At 44.5% G+C, this 20,317-nt stretch overlaps 2 protein-coding genes across 4 annotated transcripts; one reads left to right on the plus strand and one right to left on the minus strand.

Moving 5' to 3' along the window:
• Nucleotides 1–4,372: 4,372 nt before the first annotated feature.
• LOC115157475 (AP-1 complex subunit sigma-3) lies at nucleotides 4,373–16,444 on the plus strand. Of its 3 annotated transcripts, none has more exons than XM_029705744.1 (6): nucleotides 4,373–4,543; nucleotides 7,715–7,793; nucleotides 10,048–10,226; nucleotides 13,533–13,641; nucleotides 13,846–13,983; nucleotides 15,810–16,444. In XM_029705744.1, exons 2-6 carry the CDS (start codon nucleotides 7,722–7,724, stop codon nucleotides 15,843–15,845), a joined length of 534 nt encoding a protein of 177 aa, XP_029561604.1. In that variant the 5' UTR covers nucleotides 4,373–4,543; nucleotides 7,715–7,721; the 3' UTR covers nucleotides 15,846–16,444. The 3 variants fall into 3 exon arrangements, with proteins under 3 accessions (XP_029561604.1, XP_029561606.1, XP_029561605.1); XM_029705746.1 differs by lacking the exon at nucleotides 7,715–7,793 and adding an exon at nucleotides 4,881–4,979 and having other exon boundaries at nucleotides 4,374–4,543; XM_029705745.1 differs by lacking the exon at nucleotides 7,715–7,793 and having other exon boundaries at nucleotides 4,375–4,543.
• A 448-nt stretch (nucleotides 16,445–16,892) lies between these two features.
• Nucleotides 16,893–19,828, minus strand: scg2b (secretogranin II b). Its single transcript, XM_029705743.1, has 2 exons — nucleotides 19,741–19,828; nucleotides 16,893–19,090 (listed from the first exon to the last, which is right to left on the minus strand). The coding sequence occupies exon 2, from the start codon at nucleotides 19,088–19,090 to the stop codon at nucleotides 17,300–17,302; it is 1,791 nt and encodes a 596-aa protein (XP_029561603.1). The 5' UTR covers nucleotides 19,741–19,828; the 3' UTR covers nucleotides 16,893–17,299.
• Between the last annotated feature and the right edge of the window lie 489 nt (nucleotides 19,829–20,317).

Consider the following 20,317-nt stretch of genomic DNA (forward strand, 5'->3'; position numbering starts at 1 on the left):
CATATTGGCAGACTGTGATATGGCCATTTCTTGGAGAGACACCTTCCCCTCCAGGAGACTGTCAAACATGATGACAACACCACCCCAACAGGTGTTGCTGGGCAGCTTCAATGTGGTGCTCTTAGTCTTCTCACTTTGCTTGGTGAGGTAGATTGCTGCTATAACTTGATGACCCTTCACATACCTAACCATTTCCTTGGCTCTCTTGTAGAGTGTATCCATTGTTTTCAGTGCCATCATGTATTTGAGGAGCAGATTCAATGCATGAGCAGCACAGCCAATGGGTGTGATGTGAGGGTAGGACTCCTCCACTTTAGACCAAGCAGCCTTCATGTTCGCAGCATTGTCTGTCACCAGTGCAAATACCTTCTGTGGTCCAAGGTCATTGATGACTGCCTTCAGCTCATCTGCAATGTAGAGACCGGTTTGTCTGTTGTCCCTTGTGTCTGTGCTCTTGTAGAATACTGGTTGAGGGGTGGAGATGATGTAGTTAATTATTCCTTGCCCACAAACATTCGACTACCCATCAGAGATGATTGCAATACAGTCTGCTTTCTCTATGATTTGCTTGATTTTCACTTGAACTCTGTTGAACTCTGCATCCAGCAAATGAGTAGATAAAGCATGTCTGGTTGGAGGGGTGTATGCTGAGCGAAGAACATTCAGAAATCTCTTCCAATACACATTGCCTGTGAGCATCAGAGGTCAACCAGTTGCATACACACCTCGAGCAAGACATTCATCAGCATTTCTTTGACTACGTTCCTCTATTGAGTAAAAAAAACTTCTGATTCCAGGAGGACCATGAGCTGTTGCTATCGATAAGGTGTCTGATTCATCATTTCACCTCGAATAGAAGTAGAGGGACTTTTGTCAGAGGTTTCTTGTTGTGAGCGCTGAGGGAACTTTATGCACTTGGCCAGATGATTCTGCATCTTTGTTGCATTCTTCACATATGATTTGGCACAATATTTGCAAATGTACACAGCTTTTCCTTCTACATTAGCTGCAGTGAAATGTCTCCACACATCCGATAGTGCCCGTGGCATTTTCTTGTAAAGATTAGTTTTTTTTTGTAAAAAACAAGACAAATTCAATTCCATGTACAGATAAATAGTTAAGCAGTAATATTAAACATCTCCTTTGTAAGATAAATGTTGTAAAATGAAACATGTATGGAAACAGGTGAATTAACACTCCTCAGTTAGCAGGCTCAAGCAAGCTAAAATCCACATGGTAGCAAAAACTAACTAGCAGAAATTGTTAACAAGTTAGAAATTATTTAAACACACTTTGCTGTAGGCTACTATTTACTAGTAAACAAAAAAATTATGTATGTAATATAAAATATATTCACCCCACCCAGTATTGTAATCAAAACTCACCAGAAAGTATGTAGTCCTTGGCTCAGACAGTGTAGTAGTGTGGGCTCAATAGCATCTCATTAGTGTCCAAGATCTTGAGAATTAGTTGTACATGTGATGGAAGAATGCACTGTGCATGCAGAGGGTTGAAATTCCATTGAATTGGGGATAGTTTAACCAAAATAAGACCTAGAATTGCCTTATGTGTATCACACAAAAAAAGGTTAACTGTTATAAGCTAACTTTTATTGATGAATTTAAGGGAAATTCCCGAGCTTAACTTCCCATGGAACATTTCCGGAATAATTCCGGAAATGTACAGACCCTCTGCAACACTAATTGCAGGTTAGTAAATGGACTGTGTGGAGCCTACCAACATGTTGATGGTGGGGTATTGCATCTGAAAGGATCCCAGACCTTGTGTCTCAGATATATCCAGATGGTGACCGTATACTTCCTAGATTGAAAAGTCATTTAAAGTAATACAATAAACCAGTATGGTCAGATGTTGATCTTTATGCAGAAGCTGAGTTCAGCACAAACGTTGTAGCTGAGTTCACAAACACACACGAGCAATCTCTCTCAGCTCTCTCCTTGTTCCTGCATACCATGTGGACTGTACCACCTGGGCAAACACTGCATACCATGTGGACTGTACCACCTGGACAAACATTGCATACCATGTGGACTGTACCAGCTGGACAAACACTGCATACCATGTGGACTGTACCACCTGGACAAACATTGCATACCATGTGGACCGTACCACCTGGACAAACACTGCATACCATGTGGACTGTACCACCTGGGCAAACACTGCATACCATGTGGACTGTACCACCTGGACAAACACTGCATACCATGTGGACTGTACCACCTGGACAAACACTGCATACCATGTGGACTGTACCACCTGGACAAACACTGCATACCATCTGGACTGTACCACCTGGACAAACACTGCATACCATCTGGACTGTACCAACTGGAGAAACAAAAGAGGGGATGTTGGTAAAACCTGAGCCATAGGACCATGCCTCAGGACTACCTGACATGATGACTCCTTGCTGTCCCCAGTCCACCTGGCCGTGCTGCTGCTCCAGTTTCAACTGTTCTGCCTGCGGCTATGGAACCCTGACCTGTTCACCGGACGTGCTACCTGTCCCAGACCTGCTGTTTTCAACTCTCTAGAGACAGCAGGAGTGGTAGAGATACTCTCAATGATCGGCTATGAAAAGCCAACTGACATTTACTCTTGAGGTGCTGACTTGTTGCACCCTCGACAACTACTGTGTCGATAATTATGGTCAAATAATCAAATAAAAAAATACAAAATAATTTATTATTTGACCATGCTGGTCATTTATGAACATTTGAACATCTTGGCACAGCCAGAAGAGGACTGGCCACCCCCCATAGCCTGGTTCCTCTCTAGGTTTCTTCCTAGGTTTTGGCCTTTCTAGGGAGTTTTTCCTAGCCACCGTGCTTCTACATCTGCATTGCTTGCCGTTTGGGGTTTTAGGCTGGATTTCTGTACAGCACTTTGAGATATCAGCTGATGTAAGAAGGGCTATATAAATACATTTGATTTGATTTGAAAACAGAATCCTTATAGTTCTGTAGCCTGTACAAAGAAAGTCACACCCAACAATTCAATGGGTAAACCTATTAACCAACGTTTTGGTAATGTAGTGCCTTTTTTTAACCAGATAACTTGTGTAGCCTATGACAGCAGCATAGAGAGGCAGGGGGTGGGTTTAACTTGTGTAGCCTATGACAGCAGCATAGAGAGGCAGGGGGTGGGTTTAACTTGTGTAGCCTATGACAGCAGCATAGAGAGGCAGGGGGTGGGTTTAACTTGTGTAGCCTATGACAGCAGCATAGAGAGGCAGGGGGTGGGTTTAACTTGTGTAGCCTATGACAGCAACATAGAGAGGCAGGGGGTGGGTTTAACTTGTGTAGCCTATGACAGCAGCATAGAGAGGCAGGGGGTGGGTTTAACTTGTGTAGCCTATGACAGCAGCATAGAGAGGCAGGGGGTGGGTTTTTCTTCTTGACCAATCTCTGGTTCCATACCTTTATTAGCTACAACTGTGACGGTGCTGTCAATGGGACTATTGTAATGTGAGTTAAAACAGGGGTTGTGTATGTCTGCTGGTGCCATACGTTGATCTAAATTAATATATAGCCTACAGTGAGAGTAATAACCTTGACAATTACAGATGATCATTAAAGGACAAATATTTCATCCTGATCATGAAACAAGGACCAGCATATAATACTCTCACACATAGGTTAGTGTTAACACTTTGACTTTGCAAACAGTTTCTGCACCCTCAATAACCTACTTTCCCCCACAAAACAAAATACAACACATTTACACTATGTATGTCAACATTTTGCAAATAACTGACCTTGTGAATTCCTTTGAGAAACCAGATGATATTGCAATAGAAAGACACTGCTTTCATATTCAAGTGTTCTGCTCTCTAAAGCCAGCTGAGTTGTGGCCAGTCCAAATGCGACAGGGAAAAAGTGCCTACTGGTTGATTTGTTTTGTGTAGTGCTGCCCCCTCAAGTCTTTTCCAAGAACAAGAAGTGCACAGGCCTCTGAAACACCATGTCAGGTGACACGTTCATTCATTGATTCTTTAGGCTCCTTTTTTCATTTCTTGGGAAACGCCTGCACATGAACAGTTTATGAAGGCTAAAACAATGACGCAAACTGCTTAATAACCTTTAGCCTACCACTCAGTAGCCACACTGGCAATGTATTTTTAACTCTTTTCATTTAGCTCATTTTGCATCAGTATGCTAATAGGCCTCACCTGGTACAGTAACCACCTCCGTTTCTAACATAAGGTGCAGCATTCGAACAAGTGTAGAGCTCACATCCAATCCAGAAAAAGAGAACAGGTGTAGAGCTCACATCCAATCCAGAAAAAGAGGACAGGTGTAGAGCTCACATCCAATCCAGAAAAAGAGAACTGGTGACGTAGGGTTATTCCCCACAGGCTCCGGCAGGGAGGAGTTTACCCGTTCAGCTCGGAGGTCAGCGGGCATTCTGGAGGAACAAGCACAGATATGCGCTCTTTCGGTTTTCACACACGCTGTGCGAGGTGAAACTATTTCACTAACTTTTATTTACTTAAAACGATCCCCAAAAAATCCTCAAAGTGGTGAGTTAGTGTTGGTTTTCGTTTTTTCCCCGGTGCATAACCCGTTGTTCTAATTTAGAATTGAGTCAGACAGATATTCTGACAGTCACTAGACTGTACCTGTAAATTAGCTGCCAGGTGTTTGTTTAGGATTTCTGAGTCAGTTGCAACTGTATATTTGTCATTTATCGTTTGCCCTCTCTATACACTATAAATATATTCATATAAATACATCGTTTATTCTAAATGTTTGATGGGCTTTGAATGGGTATGCGACAGTATTTCTGCGGAAGGGACAGTCGGAAGTAAGGGGTATTTCCATCCTGTGGAACATATTCCGTCACTTGTCGCTTGGCAGGTGACTCTGCACAGCCCCGGTGACAGTTGCAACCTGGGATATGTTTATACAGCTTAGGCGTCATAGCCTATTTGGGACTGCCTTGCCCTTTCAATAACTGTAAGTAGTGTTTTCATAAAGTATTCATACCCCTTGACTTATTCCACATTTGTTGTGTTACAGCCTGAATTCAAAATGGATTAAATATATGTTTTCTCTCACCCATCTAGACACAATACCCCATAATGACAAAGTGAAAACATGTTTTTAGACATTTTAATAAATGTATTGATAATTAAGTACAGAAATATTCAATTTACATAAATAACACACCCCTGTGTTAATAAATGTTAGAATCACCTTTGTCAGTGATTACAGCTGGGAGTCTTTCTTGGTAGGTCTCTAAGAGCTTTGCACACCTGGATTGTACAATATTCTTCACTTTGGTTGTTGATCATTGCTAGACAGCCATTTCCAAGTCTTGCCATAGATTTTCAAGCCGATTTAAGTCATAACTGTAACTAGGCCGATGTTATTTCAGTAAGCAACTCCAGTGTATATTTGTCCTTGTGTTGTAGGTTTTTGTCCTGCTGAATGATGAATGTGTCTCCTAGTGTCAGGTGGAAAGCAGACTGAACCAGGTTTTCTGCTAGGATTTTGCATGCGCTTTATTCTGTTTTATTTTTATCAACAAACCAAAAAACTCCCTTGTCCTTGCCGCTGACAAGCATGATGCAGCCACCACCATGCTTGAAATATGAAGTGGTACTCAGTGGTGTGTTGTGTTGGATAACATAACGCTTTGTATTCAGGGCATAAAGTTCATTTCTTTGCCATTTTTTTTTGCAGTTTAACTTTTTTAGTTCCTTATTGTAAACAGGAAGCATGTTGTGGAATATGTGTATTCTGTACAGGCTTCCTTCTTTTCACTCTGTCATTTAGGTTAGTATTGTGGAGTAACTACAATTTTGTTGATCCATCCTCAGTTTTATCCTATCACAGCCCTTAATCCAAATCACATTGTATTGGTCACATACACGTGGTTAGCAGATGTTATTGTGGGTGTAGTGAAATGCTTGTTCTTCTAGCTCCGACAGAGCAGTAATATCTAACAAGTAATATCTAACAAACCACACAACATATACCCAATACACACAAATCTAAGTAGGAATGAATTAAGACTATATACATATGGACGAGCGATATCAGAGCGGAACGGACTAAGATACAGTAGAATAGTATAGAATACAGTATATACATATGAGATGAGTAATGTAGGATATGTAAACATTATTAAGTGAATGAGATACCGTAGAATAGTATAGGAAACAGTATATACATGAGATGAGGATTGGCAGATATGTAAACATTACGTGACCAAAGGTGGCACCTCTGCAACTGTTTTAACGTCACCATTGGCCTCATGGTGAAATCCCTGAGTGGTTTCCTTCCTCTCCGGCAACTGCACATTGATCTGGTACTGGTGCTCCCTGTATATAGCTCCACATTGATCTGGTACTGGTACTCCCTGTATATAGCTCCACATTGATCTGGTACTGGTACTCCCTGTATATAGCTCCACATTGATCTGGTACTGGTACTCCCTGTATATAGCTCCACATTGATCTGGTACTGGTGCTCCCTGTATATAGCTCCACATTGATCTGGTACTGGTGCTCCCTGTATATAGCTCCACATTGATCTGGTACTCCCTGTATATAGCTCCACATTGATCTGGTACATCCTGTATATAGCCTCACATTGATCTGGTACTGGTACATCCTGTATATAGCTCCACATTGATCTGGTACTGGTAATACCTGTATATAGCTCCACATTGATCTGGTACATCCTGTATATAGCCTCACATTGATCTGGTACTGGTACATCCTGTATATAGCTCCACATTGATCTGGTACTGGTACTCCCTGTATATAGCTCCACATTGATCTGGTACTCCCTGTATATAGCTCCACATTGATCTGGTACATCCTGTATATAGCCTCACATTGATCTGGTACTGGTACATCCTGTATATAGCTCCACATTGATCTGGTACATCCTGTATATAGCCTCACATTGATCTGGTACTGGTACATCCTGTATATAGCTCCACATTGATCTGGTACTGGTACTCCCTGTATATAGCTCCACATTGATCTGGTACTCCCTGTATATAGCTCCATCTTTGTGAGGCATCGGGGCAGCAGCGTAGCCTAGTGGTTAGAGCGTTGGACTAGTAACTGAAAGGTTGCAAGTTCGAATCCCCGAGCTGACAAGGTACATATCTGTTGTTCTGCCCCTGAACACTGTTCCTATGCCGTCATTGAAATTCTTAACTGACTTGCCCAGTTAAATAAAGGTCAAATAAAAAACCTCCCTGGTCTTTGTGGTTGAATCTGTGTTTGAAATTCACTGCTCAACTGAGGGCCCTTACAGATAAATGTGTTGGGTACAGAGGTGAGGTAGTCATTCAACAATCATGTTACACTATTCTAGAGTCCATGTGACTTGTTCAGCATATTTAGGCTTGCCATAACAAATGGGTTAAATACTTATTGATTCATTTCAAGACATTTCAGATTTACATGTTTAATACATTTAAAAAAAGTTTCTAAACACATAATTCCGCTTTGACATTATGGGGTATTGTGTGAAGGCCAGTGACACAAAATCTACATTTGATCCATTTTAATTTCAGGCTGTAACACAACAAGATGTGGAAAAAATCAAGGGGTGTGAATACTTTCTGAAGGCACTGTACTTTCGCTGTATGTCTCTAAATTTAGAAAGGTATAAGGTTTTAATTCTAATCCTATGTTATTTATGTATCCTACTCTCTGTCCCACTGTCAGACCAACGATGCCTCAAATCCCTGAAATATCAATGGCTTTGCTGCCATTCATTAACAACTATACACATCTGCAGTGCAAGGTTAAGAAAAAAACACATTTCTATTAAGTTCATTAATTTCTATATTGTGTATTCTGTATGGCTTTGCTGGCATCGCCGGCTCAGTTTAACAGTTGACAACAACACATATCCTCAGAGAAAGCTTGTCCAGATATTCCAGTCAGCTGTGGTCCTCTGAAGTCAACAATAGCAGGAAGATGAAACCAGAGATCACTTGACCCCATTGGCTTAGTTCTAATGAATATCAAATTGGACATCCAGCTGAACAAAGCAAGGAAACACACTCTCTAAACAGCACTAACACGTCTCTTGAATTCTCTTGGAAGCAAAACAGTATTACTAAATGAAAGAGGTTGGGTACAGGGGAGTAATGATTACATCTCATCAGTTTACATGTAATCGGATTACAAAAAAACTGTCACTGTAATCAGAATCAAAATAAAGAAAAACCTTTTGAATGAGTAGGTGTGTCCAAGCTGGTATTATATACAGTACTATACAGTTGAAGTCGGAAGTGAACAGACACTTAGGTTGGAGTCATTAATACTCGTTTTTCAACCACCCCACAAATTTCTTGTTAACAAACTATAGTTTGGCAAGTCGGTTAGGACATCTACTTTGTGCATAACACAAGTCATTTTTTCAAAAATTGTTTACAGACAGATTATTTCACTTATAATTCACTGTATCACAATTCCAGTGGGTCAGAAGTTTACATACACTAAGTTGACTGTGCCTTTAAACAGATTGGGAAATTCCAGAAAATGATCTCATGGCTTTAGAAGCTTCTGATAGGCTAATTGACATCATTTGAGTCAATTGGAGGTGTACCTGTGGATGTATTTCAAGGCCTACCTTCAAACTCAGTTCCTCTTTGCTTGACATCATGGGAAAATCAAAAGAAATCAGCCAAGACCTCAGAAAAAAACCCAAGTCTGGTTCATCCTTGGGAGCAATTTCCAAACGCCTGAAGGTACCACATTCATCTGTACAAACAATAGTACAGAAGTATAAACACCATGGGACCACACAGCCGTCATACCGTTCAAGAAGGAGATGCGTTCTGTCTCCTAGAGATGAACGTACTTTGGTGCGAAAAGTGCAAATCAATCCCAGAACAACAGCAAATGACCTTGTGAAGATGCTGGAGGAAACGGGTACAAAAGTATCTATATTCACAGTAAAACGAGTCCTATATCGACATAACCTGAAAGGCCGCTAAGCAAGGAAGAAGCCACTGCTCCAAAACCGCCATAAAAGAGCCAGACTACGGTTTGCAACTGCACATGGGGACAAAGATCGTACTTTTTGGAGAAATGTCCTCTGGTCCGATGAAACAAAAATAGAACTGTTTGGCCATTATGTTTGGTGGAAAAATTGGAGAGGCTTGCAAGCCGAAGAACACCATCCCAACCGTGAAGCACGGGGGTGGCAGCATCATGTTGTGGGGGTGCTTTGCTGCAGGAGGGACTGGTGCACTTCACAAAATAGATGGCATCATGAGGCAGGAAAATATGTGGATATATTGAAGCAACATCTCAAGACATCAGTCAGGAAATTAAAGCTTGGTCGCAAATGGGTCTTCCAAATGGACAATGACCCCAAGCATACTTCCAAAGTTGTGGCAAAATGGCTTAAGGACAACAAAGTCAAGGTATTGGAGTGGCCATCACAAAGCCCTGACCTCAATCTTATAGAAAATCTGTTGGCAGAACTGAAAAAGTGTGTGCGAGCAAGGAGGACTACAAACCTGACTCAGTTACACCAGCTCTGTCAGGAGGAATGGGCCACAATTCACCCAACTTATTGTGGGAAGCTTGTGGAAGGCTAACTGAAACGTTTGACCCAAGTTAAGCAATTTAAAGGCAATGCTACCAAATACTAATTGAGTGTATGTAAACTTCTGACCCACTGGGAATGTGATGAAAGAAATAAAAGCAGAAATAAATAATTCTCTCTACTATTATTCTGACATTTCACATTCTTAAAATAAAGTGGTGATCCTAACTGACCTAAGACGGGACATTTTTACTAGGATTAAATGTCAGGAATTGTGAAAAACTGAGTTTAAATGTATTTGGCTAAGGTGTAGGTAAACTTCCGACTTCAACTGTAAACAGTACCAGTCAACAGTATGGACACACCTACTCATTCCAGGGTTTTCACCTAACTACCTGAATGAAGGTTTGAAAGATAAATATTGGAACCCAGCGTTATGCCCTATATTTTTCTCTCCTCTCTGCATGTCCTCTCCTAACCCATCTCGTCCTTTCAGATGCGGTTCCTGCTCCTCTTCAGTCGCCAGGGCAAGCTCCGCCTCCAGAAGTGGTTCACGCCCATCCCCGAGCGAGAGAAGAAGAAGATCACCAGGGACATGACCACCATGGTGTTGGCACGGAAACCACGCTCCTGCAACTTCCTGCACTGGAAAGACCTGAAGATCGTCTACAAGAGGTGAGGAGGGGGGGGGAGACCTGAAAATCATCTACAAGAGGTGAGGGAGGGAGGGAGGAGGGGGAGGAAAGACCTGAAGATCGTCTACATGAGGAGGGGAGGGGGGGGGAGACCTGAGGATCGTCTACAAGAGGTGGGGGGGAGAGGAGGAGGAGGAGGAGGGGAGGAGGGGGAGGAAAGACCTGAGGATCGTCTGCAAGAGGTGAGGAGGGGAGGAGGAGGTGAGGAGGGGAGGAAAGACCTGAAGATCGTCTGCAAGAGGTGAGGAGGGGAGGAGGAGGTGAGGAGGGGAGGAAAGACCTGAAGATCGTCTACAAGAGGTGAGGAGGGGAGGAAGTGAAGAGGAGAACTCTATTTGCTTACTATTTATCTCAGATTGCATGTCAAATTCTTAGTGGTTTCCTCTTCTTCATATTAAATAACCCCCCCACCCCTGTTACCCCCCCCCACCCACCTCTCTAACTGTAATGCTGTATTGCCCTGTTACCCCCCCACCCACCTCTCTAACTGTAATGCTGTATTGCCCTGTTACCCCCCACCCACCTCTCTAACTGTAATGCTGATTGCCCTGTTACCCCCCACCCACCTCTCTAACTGTAATGCTGAATTGACCCTGTTACCCCCCCCACCCACCTCTCTAACTGTAATGCTGTATTGCCCTGTTACCCCCCCACCCACCTCTCTAACTGTAATGCTGTATTGCCCTGTTACCCCCCCACCCCCCCTCTAACTGTAATGCTGTATTGCCCTGTTACCCCCCCCACCCACCTCTCTAACTGTAATGCTGTATTGCCCTGTTACCCACCACCCCTCTCTAACTGATGCTGTATTGCCCGTTACCCCCCCCACTCTCTAACTGTAATGCTGTATTGCCCTGTTACCCCCCCGACCCACCTCTCCTAACTGTAATGCTGTATTGCCCTGTTACCCCCCCACCCACCTCTCTCTAACTGTAATGCTGTATTGCCCTGTTATCCCCCCCCCCCCACCCACCTCCTCTAACTGTAATGCTGTATTGCCCTGTTACCCCCCCCCACCCACCTCTCTAACTGTAATGCTGTATTGCCCTGTTACCCCCCCCCCCCACCCACCTCTCTAACTGTAATGCTGTATTGCCCTGTTACCCCCCCCCACCCACCTCTCTAACTGTAATGCTGTATTGCCCTGTTACCCCCCCCCCACCCACCTCTCTAACTGTAATGCTGTATTGCCCTGTTACCCCCCCCACCCACCTCTCTAACTGTAATGCTGTATTGCCCTGTTACCCCCCCACCCACCTCTCTAACGTAATGCTGTATTGCCCTGTTACCCCCCCCACCCACCTCTCTAACTGTAATGCTGTATTGCCCTGTTACCCCCCCCACCCACCTCTCTAACTGTAATGCTGTATTGCCCTGTTACCCCCCCACCCACCTCTCTAACTGTAATGCTGTATTGCCCTGTTACCCCCCCCACCCACCTCTCTAACTGTAATGCTGTATTGCCCTGTTACCCCCCCACCCACCTCTCTAACTGTAATGCTGTATTGCCCTGTTACCCCCCCACCTACCTCTCTAACTGTAATGCTGTATTGCCCTGTTACCCCCCCCCCCACCTCTCTAACTGTAATGCTGTATTGCCCTGTTACACCCCCCCCCCCCACCCACCTCTCTAACTGTAATGCTGTATTGCCCTGTTACCCCCCCACCCACCTCTCTAACTGTAATGCTGTATTGCCCTGTTACCCCTCCACCCACCTCTCTAACTGTAATGCTGTATTGCCCTGTTACCCCCCCCCACCCACCTCTCTAACTGTAATGATGTATTACCCTGTTACCCCCCCCACCCACCTCTCTAACTGTAATGATGTATTACCCTGTTACCCCCCCACCCACCTCTCTAACTGTAATGCTGTATTGCCCTGTTACCCCCCCCACCCACCTCTCTAACTGTAATGCGGTATTGCCCTGTTACCCCCCCACCCACCTCTCTAATTGTAATGCTGTATTGCCCTGTTACCCCCCCACCCACCTCTCTAACTGTAATGCTGTATTGCCCTGTTACCCCCCACCCACCTCTCTAACTGTAATGCTGTATTGCCCTGTTACCTCCCCACCCACCTCTCTAACTGTGATGCTGTATTGCCCTGTTACCCCCCCACCCACCTCTCTAACTGTAATGCTGTATTGCCCTGTTATCCCCCCCACCCACCTCTCTAACTGTAATGCTGTATTGCCCTGTTACCCCCCCCCCATCCACCTCTCTAACTGTAATGCTGTATTGCCCTGTTACCCCCCCACCTACCTCTCTAACTGTAATGCTGTATTGCCCTGTTACCCCCCCAACCACCTCTCTAACTGTAATGCTGTATTGCCCTGTTACCCCCCCACCCACTACTCTAACTGTAATGCTGTATTGCCCTGTTACCCCCCCCCCACCCACCTCTCTCTAACTGTAATGCTGTATTGCCCTGTTACCCCCCACTCACCACTCTAACTGTAATGCTGTATTGCCCTGTTACCCCCCCCCCCCCCCCCCCCCCCCCACCTCTCTCTAACTGTATTGCCCTGTTACCCCCTCACGCACAACTCTCTCTAACTGTAATGCTGTATTGCCCTGTTACCCCCCCAACCACCTCTCTAACTGTAATGCTGTATTGCCCTGTTACCCCCCCCCCCCACCCACCTCGCTCTCTAACTGTAATGCTGTATTGCCCTGTTACCCCCCCCACCCACCTCTCTAACTGTAATGCTGTATTGCCCTGTTACCCCCCCCACCCACCACTCTCTAACTGTAATGCTGTATTGCCCTGTTACCCCCCCACCCCACCTCTCTCTAACTGTAATGCTGTATTTCCCTGTTACCCCCCCACCTACCTCTCTAACTGTAATGCTGTATTGCCCTGTTACCCCCCCCACCCACCTCTCTCTAACTGTAATGCTGTATTGCCCTGTTACCCCCCCACCCACCTCTCTCTCTAACTGTAATGCTGTATTGCCCTGTTACCCCCCCCACCCCACCTCTCTCTCTAACTGTAATGCTGTATTGCCCTGTTACCCCCCCCACCCACCTCTCTCTCTAACTGTAATGCTGTATTGCCCTGTTACCCCCCCCCCCCAACCACCTCTCTAACTGTAATGCTGTATTGCCCTGTTACCCCCCCACCCACCTCTCTAACTGTAATGCTGTATTGCCCCGTTACCACCCCCACCCACCTCTCTAACTGTAATGCTGTATTGCCCTGTTACCACCCCCACCCACCCACCTCTCTAACTGTAATGCTGTATTGCCCCGTTACCCCCCCCCCACCCACCTCTCTAACTGTAGGTATGCCAGTCTGTATTTCTGCTGTGGTTTGGATGCTGAGGAGAATGAACTTCTAGCCTTGGAGATGCTGCATCGCTATGTGGAGCTGTTGGACAAGTATTTTGGCAACGTACGTAAAGGGTAACCTTTCTTTATTTCAGTTGATCTCTCTCTCTGTCACATATTTCCTTCCCTTTCAACCTATCTCTTCCCAAACTCAGACTGAAACTGCTCTGCCTGCGTAGTCGATATTATTTAACACACAGTAAAATGATTCCTGCTAGACTGGACAGACTTGAACGTTGGGTGAATTCCTCTTCCTTTACCCACGCAGGTGTGTGAGCTGGACATCATCTTTAACTTTGAAAAGGCCTACTTCATCCTGGATGAGTTTCTATTAGGGGGAGAGGTACAGGAGACGTCCAAACTAGTGGTGGCCCGCTCCGTCGAGGCCTCGGACATGCTACAGGAGGTGAGAATACTGCCACGCTCAGGGTAGAACCTGCCCCGTAGGCACTGATCTAAGATCAGTATTTCTGCATCCGATCTTATCTAGGATCAGTATTTCTGCCTCCGATCTTATCTAGGATCAGTATTTCTGCCTCCGATCTTATCTAGGATCAGTATTTCTGCATCCGATCTTATCTAGGATCAGTATTTCTGCCTCCGATCTTATCTAGGATCAGTATTTCTGCCTCCGATCTTATCTAGGATCAGTATTTCTGCCTCCGATCTTATCTAGGATCAGTATTTCTGCCTCCGATCCTATCTAGGATCAGTATTTCTGCCTCCGATCTTATCTAGGATCAGTATTTCTGCCTCTAATCTTAGCTCAGACTATTTGGGGGAGAATGATCAGTGTCTAGAAGCAACATGGGAAACGCTTTATCTTACGGTCTGATATTTATCTTGTATTTACATATGTAATTACATAATAATTAGCTATAATTAACCTATTGTTTATTTGAGATTGAACACACAAGCATAGCTATACCATTTTGTAACAAGTAGTTACCAATTTGAATGAATTATTTATAGTAGGTACTCTGAAGTAGCATTTTACCCTGTAATACCAGGTGAAAGTGTTACTGTTTCAGCATGGGTTGATAATGTGCAGCAGCTAACTGACTTCCTGGTGAGCTCTCCTGTCTATCTCCACTAACAGGCTTCCCTTCATGAACCATATTACCTGGTGCCAATACTGATGGACCTATTCTCTCTCTCTCTCTCTCTCTCTCTCTCTCTCTCTGTCTCTCTCTGTCTCTCTCTGTCTCTCTCTGTCTCTCTCTCTCTGTCTCTCTGTCTCTGTCTCTCTCTCTGTCTCTATCTCTCTCTCTCTGTCTCTCTCTCTGTCTCTCTCTCTGTCTCTCTCTCTGTCTCTCTCTCTGTCTCTCTCTCTCTCTGTCTCTCTGTCTCTCTCTCTCTCTGTCTCTCTGTCTCTCTCTCTCTCTGTCTCTCTGTCTCTCTCTCACTCTCTCTCTCTCTCTCTTCTCTCTCTGTCTCTCTCTCTGTCTCTCTCTCTTCTCTCTCTGTCTCTCTCTTCTCTCTCTGTCTCTCTCTCTGTCTCTCTCTCTTCTCTCTCTGTCTCTCTCTCTCTCTCTCTCTCTCTCTGTCTCTCTCTCTCTCTGTCTCTCTCTCTGTCTCTCTGTCTCCTCTCTCTCTCTCTCTCTCTCTCTCTCTTCTCTCTCTCTCTTCTCTCTCTCTCAGACTGAGAGACTGATGGAGATTATCCTTCTATTTCCTTTGTTCTTCAGTTGCTGTAAGTCTGAGCGTTGGCAGTATCTGTCTGCTTCCTGTATTGTCCGTCTGTCCTCAGCTCTCGGTGGCGCTATAGACGCACCAAGCCAGAGTCACACTCTGCATGGCCTTCTCTGGTTTCACACCATCTTCTTGCTTCGGGGGAATAAAACAAACTTTTTTGATCTAGTCTGATGCACGTGCATGCTATCTGAAGTTGTTGCATCATCACGCTTGTTTTAATCTTCCTCACCACCCTTCATCATCATTGCTATAGGCTGAGATTGACAACAGTGATTTTGGTCTGGAGCTGGGATAGACTTGAATGTGGACAGAAAGGTTGATGATGATGATCGTAGCGTAGTAGTCTACATTGTGTTGGCGCTCTACGTTCCTATGTCTTCTGCACGGATGTAACATGCATCCAATTAGAATGAAAATCATTCTACTTCTGTGGTTAGATGTTATGTAGGTGTGGCTAGGAATATTCATCACATTAGGACAAGGCTTGTTGATATGGAGATCACACGTTTCACCTGTCCCTCCGTCTCTCCGCTCTAGACCATGGAGGAATACATGAGCAAGCCTGCATTCTAACACTGGGGGAAATGGATCTACACACACACCAGAAGGATTCTGGACAATACAGAAGTGGAGGTCTTACTACTGTACAGAACGATGGAGTTGTGAGTTGTAGAATGAGGGTGTGTTTTTAAATAGGGAGGTTCAGTGAAATGTATCTTGTTTCTGCAAATAGGACAATAACATGATGACCAATAAATTGGTGGAAGACGCTCATTGATTGGGCTATTATCAAATGTATATTAATACTGTATGATCACCCATCCCTCTGGATCGTTGATGTACACTGAAGTTACTGAAAACTGTGGTTATGACAATCATAATATATCCCCAACAAGTACTTTATAATCAATACTCAGATTATTATTATTTTCAAACATGTACACTGTATTGACATTTTAACAAGTGCCTTTTTAGAAATATGTATTTGAAGTTGTGTTTTAAATGTATCTTGTAGACTAGTCTTTCTCTGTGTGACTTGGTGTAGGATTACACCTTCTTGGAAAGGGAGTGATTATTTCTCTGGGTGAATGTCACTGTTATTTTGTTTTATATAACTAATTATAGATCTTGAATGTTGAAGACTTTGGAATTAAAATGTGTATTTTGATACAGAAGCCTCTGGTGATTTGTGTTTCTGGTGTAGACCAGACTATTTGATGTTCATCATTATTTTTGACGTTTTATCCACGGAAGCTGTCCATGGTGCTGAAGTTTGAAAACAAACTAGATAAACATGAATAAAACGACCACAATCAGTAGAATTATGAATTTATAGACAGACACTTTACTTTCTTTATAATCTTACCTGGAGTTTGTGTTGATTCTGCCTCGGGAATTGTCCACAGGTTCAAGCTTGCTCAAGAGGGATGTGAAAAATGTACTTCTCACACTTTCATTGTGGAATCAAGCTTCATTCAGAAGGTATATCTGATCATCAATATCTAATCATCACTGTCAGTCAATGTATGATCATTCAGAAGGCATTTCTGATCACTGTTGTAGTGATCAGTGTTTTATTAAAAAAAACACAAAAAAACCAGAACGCAGCAAGAAGAAAAATACCGCTAATGCTTTATTCATCTCCAACTCGTCACACATTATTAAACACGTACAAAATGGTTTAAAAATGAGCATATATACCACAACAATAGAGAGAGTTCAGCGATTACAGAGCTTGCAGCGTTACAGGGTTGGAAGGCAGGACGGTGACGGTCTTACTCTAGCCTATATCAGGGAATTACATTTTCACAATGTTACAAGATTGGAAACTCACAAACCCAGATGTTTACACAACACACTTTGCCTCCATGCCCAGCACACTGATATAATTCATGTATGTTACTTCATGTATATACACATTTTATGTAAACCAGAGTATGTCCAGCAGACGGGTAATTTTGAGATAGTATAAACATGACTTATTAATATTTCAGTAGAGGATGTCGTGCTTGACCTCAGATCTTAGCTTACATTCCAGCAAATGGTTTTCCGCGACGCTCCTTTTCCTCCTCTTTCTCGGACTCTGGAGCCGCGGTCTCTGGCTTTACCTCATCTTTCACCTGCGTCTCCGTGGACGCCACTACCTCCTCGTTAGCAACTGAATCTCTCTTTGTCAGCGTGCCTGCTTTCTCACTGTCCGCTTGGTCAAAGTAATCTTTCATGGCTTGTTCGTATAGCTCATAAGGAAACTGTCCGTTCGCCTGAGACTGGGTGTCGCGTTTGCTGATGGTGCTAGGGTACTCCGTTAATATTTTGGCCGCCAGAAATGTTGTTATCTCGTCTTCGTCCGCCTCGTCATCGTCATCAGCTTCTCTCCTAAAAGGCATCTTGTTGAGCTCCGACATAAACAAGTTTTCCCTTCGGCCGGACTGAGATGGGATTTTTGGAGGAGCCGCTGGTGCTGAAACTCTCGCCGGGGCGGGTGGTGCTGAAACCCTGGCCGGGACAGAGACGCTTTTGAGCGGCCTCCGACTCACAGGATAGTCGTTGCTGATGGTTTCCATTTCAATGATTTTCAAGAAGTCTTCCTCGTCCATGTCCTCAGGAGCGTTTTTGACTGGCAGTCTCCGACTATAGTATCTGATCTTCGGTTTGGTCCTGTAGCGGGAAGAGGCTTGCGGGTGACGGTCTAGTTTTCTGATCTCCTCGGTGATTAGCATATCGATGAGGTCCTCCGGGGGGATGTGGAGCTTGAGGGAGATCTCTAACAGCTCGTTCAGGGCCTGGGGGTCGACCAGGGGGTGGCGAATCACTCTATTTTTTTGCTCTCCAGCTTGCCTCTTTGCTGTCTCATGTTCACTCATCTCCAGTATCTTCAACAGGTAATAATCCACTAGTTTAGTATCGTCCTCTGGGTCCTCTTTGTCCTGGCTGGCTCTGCGCTGCACCTGCATTCCATCGCCTTCCTCCTCTTCATCCTCGTCATAGTTCTGCTCCAGAGCCCTGTCGAACTCCTCGTGGCTCCCGTTTACCACCTCCTCCGTCTCGACCTGCTCTTCTAAAGGAATCCACTCCTCCCCACCCGCCACATCCTCGTAGGCCAGGTTCCTCAGACTGAATAAATCATCATCATCATCATCAAAGATTCCGCGCTTCTGGCCGTTGGATGTGGATAGTTTCTCCAGCTCTTCGAAGATGGAGCGCAGGTTGGCAAGGCTCTGAGGGGTGTATTGTTCGTCCAGGTCCTCCGTAGCGCGCTTGGCGCTGTCCCTATTCTCCTCGTCCTCGAACATCAGCGGGTACTTCTTGTGCGGCCTCGGGAAGCCACCGTAGGCAGGTGCGCTTACGGGGCTGCCTGTGTTCACCGATTGGTACCTGTGCGTGCGACGTTCGTTCCCCGGCACCACGGGAGCGGGTCTGGGGGGACTAGCGGGCTGCTCCTGGAGGGTCCTGAGCAAGGCTCTCACCAGCTGCTCAGCCGGGATGTCTTGCTGCCTCTGGGTTGGCGAGGGAGACTGCCTTTCGGGTGCGCCTTCGTCCTGGAGAGAAGCGAGCTGGAGGAGGATGTGGAACTTTTCGACCTCATCATAGTCTCTTGTTGGCTCTTCTCGCTCTCTGCCCCCGTCTGTCCGCTGCTTCAGGCTCTCGATGTACTCCAGGGCTTTGATCATGTCTGAGCTGGGTGGGTATGCAGCGGGTTGCCGGTCCTCTGACTCCCCGCCTCTGAGCCTGTGATGGCGGGGGAGGGACGCGCACGCATGGAGGAGGCAGGCGAGAACAACAGTTTTCCCCGTGGATAGCTTGGGGAGTGACAGCATCTTCATATCGAGAGAGAGAGAGCTGAGTTTAACACAATAATATGCCTGCACGTTTTTTACATTTTGATCTGAGATTCTAACTCTTTAAGGATGTTACCACCACACTCCAATGCAAATGATTATTTTAATGAAAAATCTGGGTTTCAATTCATGCCGAGTTCATTGATAACCCTTATAAGTGACGAATGCTATGACTCAATGCACAAATGATAAAAAGTAGGTTATAGCGAGAGCAGGATATAATCACCCACCAAGGAAAAGTGAGCTATATTTGTGAATCACTGTTTTTAAATGACTAGACTACATCACATGATGAGTCACTGCCCGTTGTCAGGGCAACCTTTTCCGCTTGTGGCTGCCTTTCTCCAAACCATCTCGATTAAACACTTTTCTGAAGGATATAATAATAATAATTCATTCACATCTCAATGTTGCCCAATGACAAAATGCATTAGACTATTTGACATGCATCACAACAACATGCACACCGCTATCATTTATTCAAATCCATTTCAAGCCATTGCCGAGATCTGATAAGAGATGAGAACTTGAGAGAGAAAATCTAAACATGGAATGCTAGAAAGCCCACAAATAACTTACAAACATCGTAATCTTTGTTTGAAAAATAAAAGACATGCATGAGTTTTTACCTTTTGGCAAGTAGCTCAGACGACAGTAGTAAACGTGTATAGCATCTCCTCCCAGCCGTGGCGCGGGTGATTCTGTTTTCAGCACCAGGACAGCGCCGGGTGATATATGAGGCGACACCTGACTCGCGCGTCATCACAGCAGTACGCACGCAATACCCAGCCTTTGGAAATCCATAATACATGATTTTAGGCTTATGATATAGCATGCTAAGAAAATGCAGTGTGCTTAAAATAGAGCTGGATATTAGCTGTTTCTAGCTGTTTCTGGCTAATTATTATTCAAGCGCTATTCATAACTCCCTTTGGAAAAGTGGTGGGTTATTTTTGGGCTTGTCCCAATTAGCTTTGTGAAAGCCAATAGTTATCACTATGAAATCACTTCTTACAGCATTTAATTGTATAGCTTCATTTACCTCCCCATTAAGATTGCAGTTCTTGTAAATATTAATTTGCTAATGAGGCACACATTTCCTCAAGCAGTAAGCAATAGCTTAACCATAACAACTACAACCATAGGAATCACAGATGTCTGTTGACATCCATTGCAGTGATTTGCATTAGTCTAATGGTATTATCA

Source organism: Salmo trutta, chromosome 21 (genome assembly GCF_901001165.1).
Source record: "Salmo trutta chromosome 21, fSalTru1.1, whole genome shotgun sequence".
Taxonomy (NCBI): domain Eukaryota; kingdom Metazoa; phylum Chordata; class Actinopteri; order Salmoniformes; family Salmonidae; genus Salmo; species Salmo trutta.

What these genes read in the sequence shown, in the direction of transcription:
- LOC115157475 (XM_029705744.1), top strand. Translation starts at nt 7,722, where the DNA reads ATGCCTCAAATCCCTGAAATATCAATGGCTTTGCTGCCATTCATTAAC. An exon ending in ATACACATCTGCAGTGCAAG is followed by an intron (nt 7,794 to 10,047) that starts GTTAAGAAAAAA and finishes TCGTCCTTTCAG; the next exon opens with ATGCGGTTCCTGCTCCTCTT. An exon ending in CTGAAGATCGTCTACAAGAG is followed by an intron (nt 10,227 to 13,532) that starts GTGAGGAGGGGG and finishes CTCTAACTGTAG; the next exon opens with GTATGCCAGTCTGTATTTCT.
- scg2b (XM_029705743.1), bottom strand. Translation starts at nt 19,090, where the DNA reads ATGCTGTCACTCCCCAAGCTATCCACGGGGAAAACTGTTGTTCTCGCC.